General features: G+C 43.0%; 1 protein-coding gene across 1 annotated transcript in view; it reads left to right on the top strand.

Moving 5' to 3' along the window:
• Positions 1-14,611, top strand: part of CLDN19 (claudin 19) — a 39,358-nt gene that overhangs the window by 21,598 nt on the left and 3,149 nt on the right. Inside the window, exons 2-4 of the mRNA XM_066606739.1 lie at positions 1,775-1,939; positions 3,296-3,380; positions 8,825-8,974. Coding sequence (XP_066462836.1) covers positions 1,775-1,939; positions 3,296-3,380; positions 8,825-8,974 — 400 coding nt within the window. The remainder of the gene's footprint in view (positions 1-1,774; positions 1,940-3,295; positions 3,381-8,824; positions 8,975-14,611) is intronic.

Raw genomic sequence — 14,611 nt, 5'->3', positions numbered from 1 at the left:
GGGATTTCCCGCGGGATTTCCGCCGCTGAAAGTCTGCATAGGAGTGCATTACAATACGCACTCCTATGCAGACGGCCGCGGTTTGGCCGCGCGAAATCTCGCGCGGCAAACAAACCGCAGCATGTTCTAATTTTCTGCGGGGCACGCACTCACCTGGCCGCCGGCTCCGGTCTGCGCATGCGCCGGCTGCGCGGCAGCCGGCACATCAAAGAGCCGGGGCCGCCAGGTGCGGGTGAGTACGCGCTCGTCCCTGCAGGCTCTGGGGTCGGATCGCGCGGCGAGATTTCTCGCTGCCGGATCCGACCCGCTCGTCTGCAGGCGGCCTAAGTCAGACTTCATCTGGAATACTGTGTCCAGTTCTGGGCACCCTGATTTTAAAAAAAAAAACATAAACAAACTGGAGCAAGTTCAGAGAAGGGTTACCAAAATGGTGAGCAGTCTGCAAATCATGTCCTGTGGGGAACGTTTAAAGGATCTGGGAATATTTAGCTAGCAAAAAAGAAGGCTGAGAGGAGACTTAATAGCTGTCTACAAATATCTGAAGGGCTGTCACAGTGCAGAGGGATCAGCCCTATTCTCATTTGTACAAGGAAAGACTAGAAGCAATGGGATGAAACTGAAAGGGAGGGGACACAGATTAGATATTAGACAGTGAGGGTGATCAATGAGTGGAACAGGTTGCCACAGGAGGTGGTGAGTTCTCCTTCAATGAACGTCCTCAAACAGACGCTGCACAGACATCAGTCTGGGATGCTTTAGTGATCCTGCTTGAGCAGGGGGTTGGACCAGATGACCCTGGAGGTCCCTTTAAATTCTAAAAAACTATGATTCTTATTAGTAATTCACTAGTAGCGACTATTCTGTGAAGCTCAGCACCATCCCGCCTGGGTATCAGGCTGAAGCACAGCTCTGAACAGCTGTCTGAGACAATCCATGTCTGCCACTTATCTCCACCAACATGCTTCTTCAGCATCTGGGTGCGCACTCAGCCGTAGCTGCCGTAACGTTCTATATACCCACGCCATGCAGCTGTGCTTTTCCAAGTGACCTGCATCAGCCAATCAGCAATAGAAAAACATATACGTTAGAGCAAGAGAACAGTTTCCTAACATAACCACTGGGGGTCGGCAACGACCCACATAATTCAACTATTAAAACTGAAACATAGAAAAACAGGAGGGGAGCAAGGGGACCCCCATTATATGGGGATTTATATGCTTTATTTGTGAGGGAGCAACAAACTAAATCTTTTCACCAGGCTTAGCATTGATAATAAATGAGAGGGTGGAGAAAAATTACTAGTTTTGAAATCTGTATTGCAGAACCTAAGTCATGCAATAATTCAACATCATAGACAGGACAAAAAGTATTAATGGGCGCACGCGGCTCAAGTCATTTCCCCTCCTAAGGCCAAATCTTGTCAAATTTGGGATCTGCTATGTTTTTCTGAAGAGAATGTGAAAATCATGGAAAATCTTGATACAATAGAAGTCTTGGATTTCTATATCTGCCTCTGCAATTCTGATCTCAACCCTGCAGGGTCCCCATGCACATTAGGCTTTAGTCGTCTAAACCCGCCAATAACCGCTGCGGCTTACCTCCCTAAACTTCCTGGGGCAGTTGGAGGAAAGAGCTGTCGGATGAATGATACCTGGCTGGGTGAATAATCTGTTGGTCTGCACATGCCTGCTATCTGCATTAGCCAAAAAGTCTTGTAGTTCTTTTAAAAATGTTACTATATGAGTTGATGTATATCTTTCTACTTACTTTGCAGTTCACATCCAGGCCACACGGGCTCTCATGGTGGTGGCCATGCTGCTGGGATTTATTGCAATTATTATCAGTGTTGTTGGAATGAAATGTACTAAAGTGGGTGACAACAATCCCGTCACAAAAAGCAGAATCGCGGTGTCAGGCGGAGTCCTTTTCCTGCTCGCAGGTAACATATATATGTGGAAATTATGGTACACCGGTTCTTTACATGAGATCAGTAGTGCATAGCAAAATTACCTACTATTGAGTCTATGAAGGACTGAGGTGACCTACAAGTCTTATCTCATGAGACCACGGCATAGAAATGTTAGTGGTGTGCAACATTTTCAGCCTAGTGTCTCACAGTGAGGAAGTCACTTGCCCCAACCCATAGGGCCAGGGGGCTCACAGTCCATCCCTGACAAACTATTTACAGGTACAGATTAAAAAACAGACGGTCAAGAACAATAGAAACAAATATGCATTATTATGAGTTGTGGTGAGCACCAAAGAGACCAGATCATCGGTGGCCTTAATCCTCCCAGATATATGCTAGAGTCTGTTTACATTACTTTTTACCACTAGATTTGGTGTATCCACTGAAAAAAATCCTGGCGCACATACCAAATGTGTCCCTAGGGCCCCACTGACTAAGTGTATACCAAAAGAGTCTTCTTTTGACATTCGGAGCCTTCCTTCGGCGATATATGTCAAGAAATACTCCCGACGTGTACTTCCAAAGGGAGATTCAAATACAATGAGCACAGAGTGTTAGACCAGTGTATTATGTGAACTTCGGAAATATTAAAGAGGTTGTCCACTTATTAACTATTGATGACCTATCCTTAGGTTAGGTTATCAATAGATGATCTGTGAAGGTGGCCTGACAAACAGCTGGGGTCTCGAGTAATGGCTCCCTGCCAATCAACTATTGATGGCCTATCCCGGAGATAGGTCATCAATAGTTATGAAGAGGACTACCCCTTTAATATATACCTTCAGGTTCCATTGGTGGTTGGGCTTTCTTACAGTATTTGGAGCCCAGGTACTCTTCGTTCAGCTCCAAATCGAAGCAGTGATATTGTAGATGACATCTCCTACAATGTTTCTGATTCATGCTTGGCCAGATTTCCATTAGGCACAAAAGTTCCATCCTTAGGATTGACTGTTCTGGAATGAGGGCTTGCTCCTTAGGATCCTTATGAGTTATAGTTGATATAGTGAGTGTTGATGCAGAAGTCTCCATTCAATACTCCTATACCTATATACCTACTGTATACATATGTTTTGGGTCCCTACCTCTGAATTGTAATGCATTAGGCCATCTCTGGTAAAAGTTTGGGTATCCAGGCCATTGGCCTTCTTTATGTGACATTTGTACTGGCCATATAGAATCCTACCGCACATCATTTCGAGCCTACAGACCCCACATATATAGATACTTGATACTATTTGGGTATGACCCTTGATACTATTCGGGTATACTGTGTCACTTACTGATTTGGACAGTCAGTCGCTTCTCGTCTTGTTTCTGTATTATCAGGTCTGCTGACGTTAATAGCCGTCTCTTGGTACGCTACTCAAGTCACTCATGACTTCTTTAACCCGAATACTCCAATTAATGCAAGGTAAGTTGAAATATGAAGTCCCATAAGTGAAAATGAATGCAATCAAAAAATGCTAATTTTCTAGTCCCGTTTAGGAAATCATAGAAGCGATCTGATTCTTTCCTACAACTGCTCCACTTTTTACGCGCAATCGTTATATCAAATATGGGCCAAATATTGTCTCTATAGCAACTTTCTTTACACCTACACTGAACAGTGACATATATTACATACTGCTCCTCCCAGCCGTCCCAATTTCTGTAAAATCGTCCCACTTTCACAACGACAATTGCTGCAAGGGCAGGAAGAAATTGACCTGTTTATATATTATGTACATAGACAGCCAGGAAGGTTAAAGGGGTTGTACGGCATTAAAAAACATGGCCGCTTTCAGTGCCAGACCTATCTACAGGTTGTGTATGACATTGGAGCTCAGCTCCATTAAAGTGAAAAGAGCCGATCTGCAATACAACATACAACCTGTGGACAGGTGGGGTGCTGTTTTTGGAAGAAAGTAGCCATGTTAATTAATCCTCTTTAATGTAACCAAGTCATATAACCAAAAATGGTACCCTAAACCATGCAGCCGCAATCTACCTAAAAATATCAGGGACATGGGAGAAGTGAATGGACCTAGATCTACACTATTTCCGAAATAGAAGGGTTGTGTCACCCTAGCAATATCAAAAACATTGCATGCTATACAGCACCATTGGAAAAGGGGAGTTTACACCCACTTTTCTGCAAAAATTCAGTTGGGGGGAATTATTCTTTCCACATAGATGGGACAGGTGCTGCATGAATGTTGGCAGTAATGACTCAGCCAAGGACAGGAATAGGTATATAGTTGAGGTTTGAGTTACTCTGCTTTCTGGCGTGCCATGTTGCAGGGACCCTGGCCTTCCCGCTATAGGCTGGGCAGCGAGTTCACATGCATTCTCCATCTCCAGTGCAGGCTTGGCCTCCAAAGGTGCAATAGTTGGGTTCCAGTACTGCTGGACCACCGTACCTAATTGAAGTGCATAACTATAGAAGAACTTTCGATTGCAAGAACTCATAGGCCATGCCATTTGGATGGGAGTGTGATTAATTTTTTTAGCATTATATCACTGGAACCATTTGTGCTTTTTTTCACAAAAAAAAAAATCCCATTGGACATGTATCAAAATTGCAGTGAAATCGCAGGAAAATTGGTCAGATTCTCACTGATTAGTATTGCAAGTGCCCATGTAAATACACCCAAAAGCACAGTCCATTAATGGTGGTATGAGCAGGATAGGTAGCGGCCAGTTACCACAATTGTAATTCAGGACCAGGACAGGATCTCTGTCACATTTGATGCTTCTATCTTTCAAGCTTGCCCTTTTCCAGAAAGTGTAATGATCCAGTTCAGGTTTGGAGTCCCATGTTGTAACTGGTGTGCATCAGTAGCTGGGTCAGGGAAGCCAGAGGTCAGTACACAGGTAGGTATCAGTTCACAGTACAGAGGAGTAGGCATGAAGTATAGTCAGGGAAGCCAGAGGTCGGTACAGAGGTAGGTGGTAGGTATCAGTTCACGGTACAGAGGAGCAGGCGGGTAGCATAGTCAGGGAAGCCAGAGGTCGGTACAGAGGTAGGTGGTAGGTATCAGTTCACGGTACAGAGGAGCAGGCGGGTAGCATAGTCAGGGAAGCCAGAGGTCAGTACACAGGTAGGTATATTAGGTGGCAGTATGGCGGAGCGGCAGGTGGGGAGACCTTGACTAGTGGCTGGGAGCACAATAATCTGGCAAAGATGGGAGGTGCTAGGCCAGGTGTCACACAAAATAGCACTGTGCCACTTCCTGTTGCGACTCCGACACAACTACCCACCAGTGATTTACACTATACAACATTTCGGAACATTCCAACTTTTACACCTTACATAAAAGATTTCTTTAGTTTTTTATATACGTCTTCAATGTGTGATTGCGAATGTGTAATCACTGAGGAAACTGAGCATTCATGAGAAGAATGAATAAGGGAATGCCATGGCCCCTTGGTAGTTTTAACAGACACACCACAGCTTTTGTCCCAGGGTTGTGTCTGGTGTTGCAGGTTAGGACCATTCAAGTGAACAAAGATAACCTGGAGCAGAGGAGCAATGTGTCTGGTAAAACTTTGAATGAGTCATGGAAGTTTATGCCCCCTTCAATTCTTTTGATTTTTGGGATAACCGATGGTTCAATGTTAAAACTTGGAAAGTCCCTTTAAATGAATTCAGTAATAATAACTGTATTATATCACTATTCAGGTTCTTTTGTATTGCTAGGATTTACAACCAATGTCTGATGAGCAGGCGCCTGACTATTGTGATCCCTGCCAAACACTTGCCAAAGTGGAAATGCCACTTTGTCACATGGTGACTCAGTTTTGCTCAGTCATTGACTATAATGGACGGATCAAAAAGTCTCTAAAGAAAGGCAAGCAGAGCCAACCATAGGCAAATTGGCATGGCGCTCCTCTTGTACCCACATCGCTGACCGGTGGTGGTGGGTAAAGTGGTTATTATAACCCTTCCACTCCAACATTGATGGCACAGCCTAGCAATATGCCAAGAAAGTCTATCTTGAGATGATCCTTGTTATCCAGTGTCAGTGCTAGCAAATAGATTTTTTATTAAACAGATATGGCAAATCTGACGCGTTCCATGGGATTTGGTACAGTTGGTGACTTCATAGATTATACCTGGATTATCACTTCTCACAGTAAGGCCTTATTGATGTGGGAAGGCCCATGTTGAGACTGCAGAAATCCGGGGGGGAAAAAAGTAATGGACAGCACATGGACACCCTACATTACATGGGCTAGCTTCATCTGTGAAAACGCACCAGAATAGGACATGCTGCAATGTTTTTTGCACAGACCATATGTAAACAATTCATGTATGAGTAGCCTCATTGGCCATAATGAGTCCGTGTGCCGACCACTGAACACATGGACATGATTTACACCAGTACGAACAAAGTCTTATGTGTAACACCCATCATTATGAATGAAGGACGGTGGAGTACCCTTTGAACACCTTGAACATCTGACTATAATGCAATTGCTTCTTACGTTTTATACTTTTGGGAAATTGCCAAAAACCAATCTCACACCTTTTTTCTATTCTGTAATGTAATTTACACAAAGTCTTACATTCATATGTACTCTTAAAAGCTTGTGTCATTCATGGCAATAGGCAGCAAATGTACTGCCAAGTATTGGAAGGCAATAAAATTTACAAGGTGCTTGGAATGTCTCCAGACTCCAAAATAATAGTTCAGGAAGAAAAACGGGTGCGAGAGGAGGAGGGGAATTGTCATGCACACAGCATAGTAATATAGCAAATTACTAGAATAAGTAATTACTAGTCTAAGTAAGACATTGGGGGGTTGGTGAGGGCATCTGGATCCAGCCTTGGGAAATTCTTGGCAAAACTATCTTTCATTGAGCCTACACTATGTCTTATTTGCAGATGTAAAAATCCAGTCCAGGGCCTGAGGAGGCAGAGCTAGATAGGCTTCAATGAGTGATCAGTGGGGATCTAGTCCCTGGGACCACTACCGGTCAACAGAGCAAAGGAGTCACTACTCTCCATTGAGTGCCATGGCCCTAATAAATGTTTGTGTAGATACAGTGGCACATCTGTACATGCGGCTATACCTGGTACTGGAGGTCTTGGTAGACCAGCACCAATCACACATTGATAACCTATCTTGAAGGGGGGTTGTTCAGTTGTAAACCCTTGATGACGTGTCCACAGTATAAGCCATCAATTAGTACAGGGGTGTCAAACTTATTTTCACCGAGGGCCGCATCAGCATTATGGTTGTCTTCAAAGGGCCGTTAGTATTTTTAGGAATGTATTTAAAGGATATATTAAACAGGGGGGAAGGGGAGAACAGACAGATCAGAGCAAGGTTCTAGGCTATAAAAAATGTGACACAAGTCCCCCAACACAAACTGCAAGATAGCGAGAGAAAAGGAAAAATTATGGGAGCTAGCAGAACCTGGTGGAAGGTTCTCAAAGATTTGCTTAGGGTAGAGCCCTTACTCATTGGGTTGAGCAGCAGTATAAGACAATGGCCTTTCTGATACCTGCAGCAGGCTCATAGGTTATGAACAAGCAGGCTGGAACAGACTGTCCACTGCAGGATAGTAGCGAGGACCAGCCGAGATGTACAAGTTGGCTTATGGACTGAATCCTGCCAAGCAGTGCTATACTGCAGGATAGGCTCAGCGGGAGAAGCAGACAGGAGAATGCACACCAAAGACTCTGAGGGCTGCAGTAACAGCCACACGCTCAGTCCACATACACCCAAAGTCGCAATGTAGCATCAAGATGGGTGGCCACGGTACTGCAAATTAGTCCACAGCGCACTAGAGTATCTTCCTGGATAGCTTAAGACTCTCCAATCTGGAAGACGCTCTCCTGTGTCCTGACCTTGTGGGCCACATAAAATGACATGGGGGCAGTGTTTGCACGAAAGTGAATGGTGCAATGCCAAGCCTGATCACTCCATTTAGAATGGAGCTGTCAGTCTTTCTTCTTGCAGAAATCAGCTGAGTGCATTAGCCTGGCAAACACTGAGCAGTTGGGGTCTGAAATGGGTGACCCCCTCCAATCTACTGATTATGGCCGAACTTAAGCATCGGCCATGAATAGTTCCAACTGGACAACCCCTTCAAGGATAGGCCATCAATGTTCTTTTCAGGAAAACCCTTTTAAGTTGGTTACTCAGGGACCATTTTTTTTCCAAACCTGCTCAGTCTGCTCTTCCACTATAAAAGAAGACATATTCACCTTGCCTGACGCTTCTGTTCCTTCGGTGCCCAGTCCCCCATTGATTTTCACTTCCATGTTCAGAATGATGACAACGACACCAGGACATATGACCGCTGCAGCTAATTAGCGGCTGAAGCCAGTGATTGGCTCCAGTGGTTACATGGCCCTGGTATTGGTGACATCATCACAACTAGCTCCCTGCAGCCAGAAGTGAAGACCAGTGGAAGAACAGGTACCGATGGAATGGAAGCAGTGGGGGAGCAGGAAAGGTGGGTATGTATCCTTTTATGTCATTAGAGCAGGCTAAGCAGGTTTTGAAAAAAAAATGGCCCTTGGTTGGTTAACACTTTTAAATCCAAAGGGCTCATTCCAACAGGCTCTTATCCTGAATGTGCTTATACTATGAGCTCTTGAGGGGCAACTAACAAGGTCTGTTAGTAATATGTCTGACCTCTTAGAAGTAAACACCCCCAGAACAAGGAAATTATATGTATTGGCCAGATGTGTTGGAAAATCATTAGAACTGGTCCTATCAGAATATATAGTGGGGTCATATATGACCAGTGTCATCTGACAGAACAGTTTACTCACATTTTACATGTCTTGTCCATAGCCGGAAACCATGTATCCACAGAAGCCTTCAAAATCCTTACTATAAACCAATTCTTGTATTGCAGGTACGAGTTTGGCTCAGCATTGTTCGTAGGGTGGGCTGCAGCCAGTCTCACCATGTTGGGAGGATCCTTCCTGTGCTGTTCATGTCCCGATGGAGATATAAGAGGACAACAATATTATAGACAATCGCAACCATCAGGAACAACCAGAGAGTACGTGTAACACCCAACACATCCTAGTCATGGCGTCTCCCGGTGTCCTCATCTCAGCCATGCACAATGATACAACATCATTTATTCCTTCTGTTTTCAAACATTCCATGTTCTTTAAGTTTTAATTTTAATATTTTGTAAATAAATTTTTACATTATGATAACCAATTATCATCATTATCACTGCAAAAAATCTCTAAGAACGACCTTCGGTTGATGTGATTCTGCAGTAACTTGTATTAATTAATTTTAAACAGAGGAAAGAGGCTTTATTACCAAAAGGTCCTAATAACAATGTGTCAATAGAAGCCACATAAGAATCCCCTAATTCCAAACCAGGGAATATTAGAGAGGTGGTCCAGGATTAGAAAAGTGTGGTTCCTTTCTTCCAAAAACAGTGACACATCTGCCCATAGGTTGTGTCTGGTATTGCAACTGATCTCCATGATTGCCCTTCCCAACATGCAATGTAGATGTACAGCGCACATCAGGTTTCATTGTATGGGAGCTGAGTCTTTTCTATTCTGTATGGGTATTATTCATCTTTGACGGCCAACACTCACTCACAACCAGAGATTACTCTGGTCATGGCTCTTAACTTTTTGCATGCCTCTGTCAATTCTGACAGTGGCATTTAAATGTCTCGATCATGATTGAGGTGCCCCGAATGGTGCCTCCCATACCAAGATGAGATCGTTGGGTGCCATCCAGTTGTCATAGCAGCCTGGGACATTCAGAAGGCCCAAAGAGCTGCCATGAACATTTGCCTGTTAAGACATGTCTGTGGCAGGTTTTAAGAGAACATCGGTCACAATACAGTATAATGCAATACTTCGATATTTCAGTATATTGTATAAGTGTTCAAACGATTACAATTTTAAGTCCCCTATAAAGGAAGAAAAAAAACTGTAAAAGTAAGTGAAATCAAAATTTTTTTTTAATATTAAAAAAATAAAATGTATTAAAAGTTTAAACCCTCTTTTAATCAGTTGTCGCACCAAAACAATGGTATTGCTGTATCCTAAAAATTTAGCTTGTTAAAATTTCACTTTATTAATTCCGCATGGTGAATGCCATCAAGGAAAAAAAAAACGTAATGCTAGAATTGCGGTTTTTTTGGTCACCCAGTCTCCAAAAAAATATGGAATATGAAGCAATCAAAAAAGTGATATATACCCTAAAATGCTATCAATGAAAACTGCACGTCACCTTGCAAAACCCTCACCTCACACAACCCTATTAGTGGAAAAATAAATAGGGGTCAAAAGATGATGCCAGAAAGCAATTTCTTTTAGGCCTCATGTCCACGGGGAAAATCAGGCCCACCGTGGATTCCTCATGGAGAATCCTCAGCGGGTCCCTCCTGCCCCGCGTACATGAGGCCAAAAAATAAGAATAAACTCACCTCTCCGGACGCTGCGGTTCTTCCTTCCCGGCCGGATCTTCTTTCTTCGGCCCGGTGTATGTGCTCGGCACGCCGGCAGCGTGCCGTGCGCATGCGCCAGGCACATCCACCGGGCCGAAGAAAGAAGATCCAGCCGGGAAGGAAGAACCGCAGCGTCCGGAGAGGTGAGTTTTAATTCTGGTACAGGTGTTCCGCGGATCCGGACGGCTTCCATAGACTTTAATAGAAGCCTGCGGGAGCCTCCCAGCGGGACACCCGCACGAAAATGGAGCGTGTCGCGTTTTCTTTTCCACGCGCGGATCCGCGCCAGACGGAAAAAATGACATCCGCAGGTATTTAACTACCTGCGGGTGTCCAATGTATCCCTATGGGGCGCGGATCCGCGTGCGGGAGAAACGCTGCAGATTTTAAATATTAATTTACCCGTGGACATGAGGCCATAAAGGTACTTTATTTTTATTTTTTAGTACATAAAAACTATATATCTTTTAAAAAATATAGAAATATATATTATAAAAATATAAATTAAAAAAAACATTTTGCAGAACATTACATGGTACATTAAAGGGTACCATTGAAAAAAATCAACTCACGCCACAAACAAAGCAAGTTACAATGTAGCTATGTCACTGGACAAATAAAAAGTTATGATTTTTTGAAAGTGGCCATTGAAAAGCGAAAATAAAAAAAACAAAAAGTGGATGTTGCGGGAAAGGGTTAAAGTAAATAGGGTAAAGGTGTAATTTCACACACAAATGTCTTGACAGGTGTGGCACTGTTGCTGGAAAAAAAGCAACCATGGGTTTTGGGAATCTTGAACGATCCCATTAACCAAATCAGTAAATTAGTCTCTCCTATTGGTCAAGGAGAATCACTAGACTGACTTTAAGGCTCCTTTTTAAGATTGAAACCAATTGGATTGAATTAGACAAGATCGTGGTACTGTTCTAGCTATAATACCCACAATTCCTATAACTGATTCTCTACATGTCCTCAATTGGTCACACGGAAGATATAATTTCCATCCTGCTCTGAGTGTTTTTCAATAGGGAGAGGGGAATAAGCTATTGCCAAACTCTTCTGACAGTGGCTTATCTCCCATAGTAGAAGAGGACTGGGCATATTGAAAACCAACATGCTCAGTCTTTCTTTCCTCCAAAATGTCTCTCCTTGGGGGAATGTTAGAAGAGTCCCATACACATTTGATCGTTGGCTAATCCTACCAAAATCACTGGGTTTAGACTACATATACCTAATTTGTATGGTCACCTTTTTGAAGATGCAAAAAGGCAATGACATACTGAAAATATGGTAATACCCAGATGGTCGGTGCTGTCGCTGCATGGCTGAGGTCAATCGATATACAATTAATCCCTTCTGTAACTTTCAATTGAACATTTACCTTTGTACCTCTTGTAGGTGAGATTTCATTTATTAAGCCTTAAAAGGGTTGTTTTTTTAAAGGGTGAAACTTTTGGAAATGTGGGTATAACCCATAGGACTGGGTTAATTTTGGTCGGCCATGAACTGAATTCTAATTTTGTAAATTTACAATGAACTGCCTCTAAGTATGTCCATGTGCTTACCGCCTTCTTCAGAATGTCCTAACCTTAACTGCCTGTAATAACAAGAGAACTTACATAAACAATTAATCATTCCCATGTAAAGAAGGCTGCAAGGGAGATAACGTAAATTCTCATCAATTGTACAAGAAACATTTTTTACAATTTTTGGGAAAATGTGTTAACTAGAGATGAGCGAACCTACTCGTTTCGAGTAATTACTCGATCGAGCACCGTGATTTTCAAGTACTTCCGTACTCGGGTGAAAAGATTCGAGGGGCTCCGGGGGGCGGGGGGAGGCGTGGCGGAGCGGGGGGTAGCAGCGGGGAACAGGGGGGAGCCCTCTCTCTCTCCCTCTCCCCCCCACTCACCCACGGTTCCCCCCGAATCTTTTCGCCCGAGTATGGAAGTACTCGAAAATCGCGGCACTCGGGCGAAAAAAGGGCGTGGCCGAGTAGGTTCGCTCATCTCTAGTCTTAACCCCTTCATGACCAGCCTATTTGGTGTCTTAAGGAACAAGCCATTTTCATTGTAATATTGCAAGAACCATAATGTGTTGACATTAGAGATGAGCGAGCGTACTCGGCCACGCCCCTTTTTCACCCAAGTACCGCTATTTTTGAGTACTTCCGTACTCGGGCGAAAAGATTCCGGGGGCGCCGTGGGTGAGTGGGGGGTTGCAGCGGGGAGTGGGGGGGAGAGGAAGAGAGAGAGGGCTCCCCCCTGTTCCCCGCTGCTACCCCCCGCTCCGCCACGCCTCCCCCCGCCCCCCGAATCTTTTCACCCGAGTACTGAAGTACTCGAAACGAGTACGTTCGCTCATCTCTAGTTGACATAAACATATGAGGGCTTGTTCTTTTTTTGGGATAAGTTGTATATTTTAATGGCCGCACTCTGGGGTACATATAATGTGTTCTACAACTTTCATTTAATTTTTTTTTTGGGGGGGGGAGATGGAAAAATGTCCAGAAATTCGGCCATTGTTTTTGGGTTTTGTTTTTTACAGCGTTCAATAAAATAACGATAACTTTCCTATCTGTATCAACACGATTACTAAGATACCAAGTTTATAGAGATTTTTTTTTAAAATTTTGACAACTTTGGCACAATAAAAACACATTTTTAAAGAAGAACAATTGAATCTGCATCACCGCATTCTAAGACTCATAACATTTTTATTTTTCTGGCAGCGGAGCTATGTTAGGGCTTGTTCATTGTTGGAAGAGTTGTAGTTTTTATTGGTAGCATTATGAGATACATGTGACTTTTGTATTGCTTTTTATTATGTTTTTAGGGAGGCAAACAAAAAAAAATAGCAATTCAGGCATTAGTTTTTTTACATTGTTTTTATGGTGTTCACCAAGCAAGATAAATAACAAAATATTTATATTGTCTGGGTTGTTATGAGCATAGAAATACCTATTATGTGTTGCTTTTTACAATTTCTTTTTGTATTTTATCCATTTAAAATGGGTTTTGGGGGGTAAAATGCATTTTTTTAGCTAGATTTTTTTTCTTCAATCTTTATTGAACTTTTACACTATTTTTTAGTCCCTGAAGTGGACTTGAAGGTGTGATCATTCAATCCTAGGATATTACACTGCATTACTTATGTAGTGCATTTTCCTAAGCCTATGACAGCAGCCTATTAGACTCTGTGGAAGGCGGGGTCTAATAGGCAGACCTTTGTCAGGCTTCAGGGTTGCCATGGAAATCCATTGGTACCTTACAATTGCACTATAGGGTGCCAATGGGTGGCAGAAAGTGCCCCCTCTTCCTGTCCTCTGCTTACATACTGCAGTTCCTAATGATTATGGCATTTATGGCATTAAACTGCCAGGATCTGAGGTTTCTCTGTTCCTGGCTGTTAGATCAGGAACCTGGCAGTCATTATCATTCAAGCCATTCCCTAAAAGGATGTAAGTGCAGGTTTAAAGCCCATTTGTGAGCTCAGTAAAAAAAAAAGGCATATTGCGATCATAAAGGGGTTAGGGGGGACCTGTTTTTTGTATAGCGCCAACTTATTAGGTACGGCACTCTCAGGTAATTTATTTATTGCCCCCCCCAGCAAGCTGGGTACTCATTTTACCAACCTCAGAAGGATGGAAGGCTAAGTCAATCTTGAGACAGCTACCCAAACCAAGTAGGGATTGAATCCGCAACCTTCAGGTCGTGAGCGAGAGCTTAGAACTGCATACTGCTGCCTTAACACTCTGCACCACATGTGGTTAAGTTACCCATCAACAATAGATAATTATTGGGCAATTATAGATGATTTTCACTTGGAGTCACATTCTGTCTGGGATCTGTTGGGACTGTCTCAGCAATGTGTGTTATAGAAATTGATAGAGTTAGATTTTTGCTGTTTTTCCTCATTAATTGGTTATGTTTATTCTCACAAATGACCGGTAGCTATAATGGATATTTTTGCCTGATAGTTGACCATAATTTGACAGTTATCATCTAATTGGACATTATACTAATATTGCATTAGGTTTGCCCATGGTTCTATAAGTTTGTAACGCCGTGATGCAAAGGTACAGTCAGACAACCAATCAAAATGTTCTGAAAGATCCATGTTTAATGAAAGATCCTCCATACAATCCATCTTTTGCTCATCAGAAGTTCCAAACCCCATCATATGTCTGTGTACAGCTTCATTAGAGATTAG

This window comes from Eleutherodactylus coqui, chromosome 6 (genome assembly GCF_035609145.1).
Source record: "Eleutherodactylus coqui strain aEleCoq1 chromosome 6, aEleCoq1.hap1, whole genome shotgun sequence".
Taxonomy (NCBI): Eukaryota; Metazoa; Chordata; class Amphibia; order Anura; family Eleutherodactylidae; genus Eleutherodactylus; species Eleutherodactylus coqui.
Note: the sequence above shows the minus strand (reverse complement) of the source record. Positions and strands in the feature narration are given on the sequence as shown.